Below are 8,553 nucleotides of genomic sequence, written 5' to 3' on the forward strand. Positions count from 1 at the left end.
TTAAATCTCGTTAAATCGGTGGAAGATTTAAACGCGGTTACGAAGGCAGACGGGGCGGGGGGAAGTGGATTCTTCATGACCCAGCTTTGAATCTGTGTTTGGATGTGGAGCTGGTGGGCATGAGTGGTATCACAATGGACTGTTAGAGCTTGCACTGTCTGGGAGGGTATTTTAAAACCTGCCCAACAGTCATGTCTGGTTTCAATCATCAGCCCAGTCAGAGCGAGGAGGTGGAATAGGAGAAGAACCACCTGGTAACCTCAGCCTGCCCTCAGCCAAGAAAAGCACTGAGAAGAGAATATTGGGAATGAAGGCAGCACAGTTGTTCTAATATACATACACACGTAAAATACTGAATTAATTAATATATTTTTTGAAGTGTGCGAATTTGTCATCTTAGCCTTTAAAATATTGATTCTGCTTTGTCTTTTTCATTCATAATGAAGATACGGTGATCTGAATGTGTTTCTACTCGGCTGGTGAAGGGCCAAAACATCTGTGCAGTCTGAGGCAGCAGGCCACGGCTCTGCATGTTTTCTATCTATGGTGGAATTTATATGAGGGGTTGCTAGAACATGAATGAGTCCCAATGTGTCGGTTTCATTTTTACATGACCTTATCAACACATAAGAAACACTTGTCAAAACTGGGACACTCTGTGGTCGGTTTATGTTTCAATGTCCTCCTACTCTGTACTCTGGAGTCACAGCTTCAGCTGGTTCAAGTTAATACTATTGTCCTTCTTGTTCCAATGATATGTTTTGGTTGGAATCTCAAATGTTAAAAGTTATAATAGATATTATCTGACACATGCAAACAAGCACAACCCTCACAAAATATATTGAAATTAAGCTCATTCCAAAAAAAAAAAAATAAATAAATAAAAAATACCTGATTGCAAAGTTCCACACCTTGTCTATGAAAGATAAATGATGAATAAATTAAATAACACACCACACAGAATGCTAAAGTCTTTCTTCACATATATTTTATAACATTTTGAAGTACATTAAGTACATTTTAGAAATAGAAGCTACAGTTTATAAAACCTTTCCAGCAGAAATCATTGATGGGCCAGCATCAGCCTTTTTTTCCTCAAGCAGACAGGTCTATTTTTGATATTAAAAAAAAAAGAACAAAAACAAAACAAAAAAACAAAACAGACAATTGGAAATAAAATCCGCTACATTATTTTTGTCCTGCGCTACCTTTTAAATTCCCATGAAAGCACCAGCTGTCTGCGTCTCTCGTCTTTTATAAAATATAAATTATTGAAAAATATTCAAATGTTTGTGAACTAAATACAATAAAAATGATCTCATAACAAAAATACAAAGACACTATAAAATATACAGAAAAGAATAACATCCATTAAAAAAACAATAAGGCTTTCCTTCTAAAATCCATTTTGAGATATGCATATGCCACAAAATATTGGTGTGTATGCTCTTGTCACTGATAACACAAGTCCTGCAGTAGATTGTAGTCTCCCACATTGAACAACAGAATGGTTCCTGACAAAACACGTTTTAAAAAAAAAATATTAACATTATAGGCATTAAAGTTGTCCTTTGTTATGAACATCATGACAAAAGTAAAAAAAAAAAACAAACACACACACAAAATAATAAACACTGTTTTGAAACATGTAGAAAGAAAATAACATACAGTGCAGTTTAATACATTTTTAGGATCCAATTCTCTGTTGTAAAAGCAACACAGGTTTGAGAGTCAGTGCTCGATAACGATGGAGCGTTTTACCAGTTAGACAAGAAGAACAAATACAGCATCTCTCAGTGGGGGAAACCCGAAATGGCAAAGACTTTGTCCAAAAACTGTCTGCTTAACAAATATTAAAAAAAAAAAAAAAAAGATAAAAGACAACACTTTCCAAATACATGAGAAATTTCTGCTCCATGTCAAACGCTGTAGACACCCAAAGCACCGTAGCCGAAAGACCTCACATGAGTTTTGGTTATTATTCCTGCTTTGTCTCCTGATTATTTGTGTAATCCGGGTCTCAGTAAAGCATTATGAAATACAATCTGTACAAATAGACATCTCCAAAGCTATTTCCATCCATATGGGTAACATTCAGCCACTGTAAACAATAACATAGTATTTTAGGATAATATTCAACTTTGGCATTTCCCAGTGTACTGACACTGTTCCCACTGTTTGTGGAGGAAGCCGCTGCCAATTTGCCTAAAATGTAACCAGTGAATTGTTATAAATGTGCTCTTAGAATACGACACTCTCTGAGGCATATATTATTTTTGATCATTGATTAAAAACGCACATAAACTACAATCTGAATAGTCTGCCATCAGCCATGCAAGACCCACACAAATCAACTTGTGCCCTTTCTGTTGCCTAAGTGATAATTCACCTGCGCTATCCACGTACTTCTTTCCATGACCTTCATTCATAACAAACAGGTTCCCGTTCTCTAAAGTCAACATTTGTCTATTGACTTTCTATTTTTTCTTACGTTATACCATCACACTACTCTAGCTCCTTTCTTATGGACAAAATGTTCTGCATAACAAACAAAAATTGACCCACATTTGACATTCTTATGGCTGCGTTAAAAACCTGCCAATCGGTATAATAACTTTTACAGGACAGACAGACAGGACTATTAAAACATCATTAAAATGATTGGTTGATGTGGACAGTGAACCGACAAGATTGTTCATCTAATTTGCACCAACGTCTACTGATTCTCCCCACGTAGATTGTCTACAGTTTGCTAATACTGGAGGCATTATGCAAAAAACGCATACGTTTCAGTCACAGAATGTGTCCCTAACAAGGTGGCGACATGTACATAAAGGTGAAAGCGTCAGTTTCAAAAGTAACGGCTTCTTTCGGTTGTCTTGCAGACCTCTTTGGGTATGAGTAATCTCCAACAGGCTCTTCAAACCTGACAGAGCACAGGGCCAGTGCGTCTCTAGTGTTGTCTGACTCAAATCGGCACATTTCTGCTATGAGAACAGAACAGTGTAACTTGGCATTCAATGATGAAGTCTAATTTGAAACACTTAAAGACAAAAATACTCTGCCCAGTGATCGGCCTGGTGGACTTAAATCGGGTGCTCTAACAACATAATACTGGCACAAGCATATGGTCCTCAAACATCAAATCCTACATTACACTTTTTTTTTTTTTTGGTCCTTGCTGAAAGCTCTCCCCTTGCAGGAGAGAAACAGTGATAATGGTTGTAAATATCTGTTCCGTTTTGACATTTTGGCAACTGTTATCTCAGCAGGAACCTTTCACCTGCTTGTTGCTTAACTCAAAAATGAAACAAGTTACTTTAAAAAGGCTCCTTCTCGACTTCGTTCATTCACACCTTGTATCGCAGAGCTCTCGCCTCCCCCTCGTTGCTACATAAACAGAACACAAGATAACCTGATAATTCTACCCAGTAGCGTCTCATTTACCTTGAGCTGCTAAATAATACCAGTATTATGTCAGACGCGCGCGCAATCCCACACTCACTCACACATTCATGCACACTCGTCATTTCCAACAGGTTGTGAATACAGGTTTTGTTTTTTTTGGCTTCTGCCTTCCTTTTAAAACGTGGTCTGAAAGACTGGAGCTCAAATCCAACAAAGACCATCACTGAGTCATTAAAAACTTTTCGGTCCCCCCAGAAAAATGGATAACCAACTCTTATCAAACAGTTAAGACAACGTCATGAGCCTCAGTCCCAGTAGCTCAACTTTTGTCCTAAGTTTCTTTTTGCTCTTTTCGCCAGTTCTGCTTTCACTCGTCTGTGTCAGGCTTTACGTCCAACATTGCGTGCAGCTCTTCGGGTGTGTAGCCCAGCAAGCTTTTCAAGTCACAGACAAAGCGGTAGACATAGCGCTTCCCAGACGTCTTGTGGATGATGTTCTTGTCATAATAATAGCGCAAGCCACGGCTCAGTTTCTCATAATTCATCTTGGGCTTGTTTTTCCTTTTGCCCCACCTCCGGGCAACCTGCACAGAGAGAAAGAAAGAGCATATCGAAATAAGAAAAAAAATAAAATAAAGTGACTTATGAAAAAAAAAAAAAGTTCAGATTTTGCTGCCTTACAATCACAAACCTCTGTATTTGATAAAGATTTTATATGATAGATCGACACAAAGTGAACCCCATTGGAAACCTCATGGTTATTCTACCAACTATTGATTTCCGAACTCTTCCTTATTATTGCTGACGCTAAATGAATATGAACTTGTTTTCTTTGCATCATTTGCGGTCTGAAAGCACCGCATCTGTTTTATCATTATGACCATTTCTTTTTTTTCTGCAAATAAATACCACATTTTTGCTTGGAATTTCAGAGACATGTTATCAGTAGTTCGCAGAATAAAAGAACGATGTTCATTTTACTCAAAAATATACCTATAAAAAGTAAAATCAGAAAAAAAACTGATCATTTTAAGTGGTCTCTTCATTTTTTTTTCAGAGCTGTATATTTTTATTGTGACAACCATAAATATATTATAGGGTAAATAACAACCTTAACTAGTAAACTCCCTAGTATATTCAGCCCAGTTGCATGTAATTTAACATGGTTGTCCATCTGAGCTGCAAAACATGACAAAGGAAACATTAATTAGAGAAAAGCTGGTGGAGCTGTAGAGATTTACAGCTCCATTGGATCAGTTGTCCAGAATAGCAAAATGTGGACCAACTCTGGTCACATAAAACCAAAGTTAGAAATGCAGAGAGTTACAGAAAAACAATACTGCACAGCCCCAAACAAACCACCCTGTTGGGAATCTTGTGGAGTGGCAGCATCAGGCTGAGGGTGTCATTTTATCCTAACATGGGAGAGGAAGCTGGTCAGAGTTAATGGGAAGATTGGTGGAACTATGGGAAAATGGACTGGCTGCAAAAAGTCTAGCTTACAGGCAGAGATATCACAGAATGTCTTGGGAGGTTTTTGTTAATAATTTTGAAAACATGCATAATTCCTTCCAGTTTACAAATATGTAGAGTTTTGAGTTGGTCTGTCATACAACCCCAGTTAAACCTAATTGCTTAAACTGGAATTGCCATGTGACAAAACATGAAAAAAAGTACTTTTGCCAGGTACTACATAGTTTATACTGTATTTAAATTGGACCTACTCGTGATAGACCAGCCTAAGTACCACACTACACAATTACTGAAGTCAGAAACAATAGGCAACTGTTTTCACAAATAAGACATCTTTTTCATCTGGCCAAACACTTAGGACCTCCCATCTCGTGTGCCAGTGACCAACAGGGTCACAGCCTCTCACCTCATCTGGGTCAGAGAGCTTAAACTCCCAGCCGTCGCCTGTCCAGCTGATGAAGGACTGGCAGGACTTGTCGGTCAGCAACTCCAGGAGAAATTGCCACAGCTGGATGGGGCCACTGCCTGTGGAACAGATGTGAGAGCATGTTTGAAGGAGGTGTTTTGTTTAGCCAGCTTACTTGGAGAGAAGGCATTGTTGTTTGTGCTGATGCTGGCTGGTGTGAGGATTTACTGAGGTAAGTGTTAGCTCAGGCCAAAGGAGATCTGGCTTACGGGAACATCCCCAAGTTCTGAAGCTTACCAACTGGTTTAAGTTGTTAAAATTCTGCAATTTAAATAATAATGCCCTGCATCCATGGAATGGTAATGCTGCATACAAACCAAGGTCTTAAAGAACAGTTGTAGGTACATGTTGCTTTCAGAGATTTCACAACTTACTGCAGTACAAGATACACTCACCAGGAAAGGAAACACAAATTTTAAGGTCAACCAGGATGCCACACATAACACAGTCCAGTCCTAAATGTGAAACTGTTAAATATTCATGCCAATTATTCACTTAGGTCTGAAGAAGGACAAAGTAAACCTTCCGATCTGGGTCAGGCTGAAGGAAAGCAGTGGAAGCAAATGTCCTCCTAAATACAACAGTCTCATTCATCATGTAGTCCCTTGTCTGCCATTGGCCCCGTACAGTATGTGAATCTAGAGTCTGTGTCTGTATGAGTTCCTTACTGATGAAATCATCATTTTAAAAAAAAAGAGGCGCTGCCTCTGGGCTTCTGCAGCACATCTAACGACTTACAACCAGTGCTTCAAGAAGAGAACAGCTCCCAAAGCCTCACGTATACTACAATAGGGTTGTATTTTTTAAGAAAAAGGACTAAAATAGTAACCCAATAAAACCTATTTTAAACAAAAAACTAATACAAGAGTTTGTATCACTTGATGGAAAAAGGTGGAAAGGCAGAACAAAGAGGATCAAAAAAAAAAGGCTTTGTCTATGAACTAGATTCACTGCGCTACACTTTGATCGTGTGGTTTTCTTCACATAGAGGAACGCGCCCACTTTTGAGGCTCGTATGTTGAAATCACACCTGCCTGTGCAGCATACGCCGCCTCAGCAGTTTAGCTATACTCACCTATCTGTCTCACTCTCTGTGTCTCGCGAATGCGTAAGAAAGAAAAACAAAAACAAAAAAAACGTATGTGCCCTTACACAACACAAAACCAAAGCTTTCAGTGAAATAGACGCGTGGGCCGAAAGCTTGAAATGGCATTTCGGGGGAGCTTTTTATAAAACTCCTGCTGGGACTGAAGACGGTGCAGAACAAACAGCCACTTTGGATTTAGAAAGAAGTGGCTGTCTTTCAGGCCCAAAATGCTCAAAATTGAGTCAAAGTAGCAGTCAGCCCACATACATGGGTGATACCAGCCCGCTGTGCTCTCACAAGCGATCCATTCCAAAAAAAAAAAAAAAAAAAAAAAAAAAAAGTTTCCAAAAATATGTTGCTCTCTTCATGTACAAAGAGCTTCATTGAAAGAGCATACACTGTGGCAAAAGGGTAGAGGCTTTCATTTGCAGCAGTCTTTAGAATGTAATTCATGGTACACCATATGTGCTTTAAAAAGCTCTTAAATGTCATGAGGGCGCTGGTGACCTCTTGGACCCAGAAACAAATATGTAAGCGATTTGCGGGCAGCAGTTAAGGGGTTAAATATTTGCAGCTAAGACAGACACAGGGACACTAATAGACAAATGGAGTTTTTTCATTAATGTCATTTTTAGTTATTAGTGAAACTATGAGCAAGACTAATTTATTGTTGGAGTGCAAAAAAAGAAAAAAAAAAGGAAAGCATCTTTCAGCAGAGAAAGAAAAAGATCCACATGTTATCAGTATTAAAATATTGAGGGTTTAGCAGTTTTTAAAGCTGCCTGGTGTTAGAGCAGACAGAGGTGTAAATAACAAGCTCTCACAGGAAACCTGCAAAGACGACAACTGGAGCTTCACTTATCATTCAGCAGCCTTATCTGACTCCCTGTCCTCGCTGTAAGTGTCACCTGTCACACCGGGACAGGAAACCAAGCAGAGCAACTTGTCGAGTTATCATAAACGTTGTTTTGGAAATGTTTGTTTATTCTAAACGCGAGCTTCGATTTTCCTTACACTTTTTTACGTTTCTAACTCATTTGCCTTGCTTTTTGATTTTTACGTCCTCCATCTGCCTTGCTAGGACATGGATATGCACACGGCTCTACACGCAAACATAAATTCCACGTTGGTAGGATTTAACTTCATCCATCATCAGAGCATGCCATGGAAAATACTTCTTTCCATTTCTTTACAGGAGAGGATGGTCTATTGCACCATGAATATTATACACTCGGTGCATGCAGTTACTGCATATTTGTCCTCTGCACATCCAGGATGCAAATATCTTGTTCCACCACATCTCAAAGATGCTCTAATAGATGGGGTCTTCAAAACCTGGGCCTCAAGGTTTAGTGGCCTGTAACTTTAAGATGTGTTTCTGCTTTAACACAACAGAGCCAAATAATAAAGCCATTAACAGGACTCTGGAGAAGTTGACAGCGCATTGAGGGGATGATTCAGCTATCGGATTCAGGTGTGTAGGACCAGGGACACATCTAAACGTTGCAGGACACCGGGCCTCAAGACCTTGATTGGTGAAGTCATTGCAATGTTCAAGTAACTATTTTAAAATGATTTGAGATTTTAGACATGGTCTGTTGCACTGGTGGAGTTAGAATCATTCATTAGATGATGTGCGCATAGGCCTGTAATGATCAGCAAAATTTACTGGACGACAAATTGTCCTGGAAGTTATTGTGGTAAACAATTAACCATTTTCAAGTAATACAATGGTAATGGCATAATGATGCAAGAACATATTCTCAAAGATCAATAAGCTTTAAATTCTAATGAGCATTTAACACCGGAAGACATTTTTATCAAAAATTAACAACGCTGCCAAATTCAAACTGACTAAATCTCATTTCTGATACCTTTTTTGAACTTCAGTAAGTGGTGACTCCTAAAGTCACTGGGTTGCTGCCAGAAAATTGCTGAGCAGGCGTATCTAAAACAGTTGGTTGGTGAATGTACTTTCACCTTGCATTCTACTATAAAGCTGACAAAAGCTTTTTTTTTTTTTCTTCAGATTGAAATGACACAACACATTGCACCTGAAACAGAACTTGCTTGATAAATATTTTAGCAACAATTATTTTGTTTCTTGTATTTTTTATTTT

At 38.6% G+C, this 8,553-nt stretch overlaps 1 protein-coding gene across 1 annotated transcript in view; it reads right to left on the reverse strand.

Annotated features, from left to right (window-relative positions):
- Positions 1-966: 966 nt before the first annotated feature.
- LOC103145349 (protein C-ets-2) overlaps positions 967-8,553 on the reverse strand; it is a 13,769-nt gene continuing 6,182 nt past the window's right edge. Inside the window, exons 2-3 of the mRNA XM_007562742.2 lie at positions 5,287-5,448; positions 967-3,991 (exon numbers count right to left, since the gene is read on the reverse strand). Of these exons, the coding sequence (XP_007562804.2) occupies positions 3,776-3,991; positions 5,287-5,448 (378 nt within the window). The 3' untranslated portion in view covers positions 967-3,775. The remainder of the gene's footprint in view (positions 3,992-5,286; positions 5,449-8,553) is intronic.

The sequence above is a fragment of the Poecilia formosa genome, unplaced genomic scaffold (assembly GCF_000485575.1).
Source record: "Poecilia formosa unplaced genomic scaffold, Poecilia_formosa-5.1.2 Scaffold141, whole genome shotgun sequence".
NCBI lineage: Eukaryota > Metazoa > Chordata > Actinopteri > Cyprinodontiformes > Poeciliidae > Poecilia > Poecilia formosa.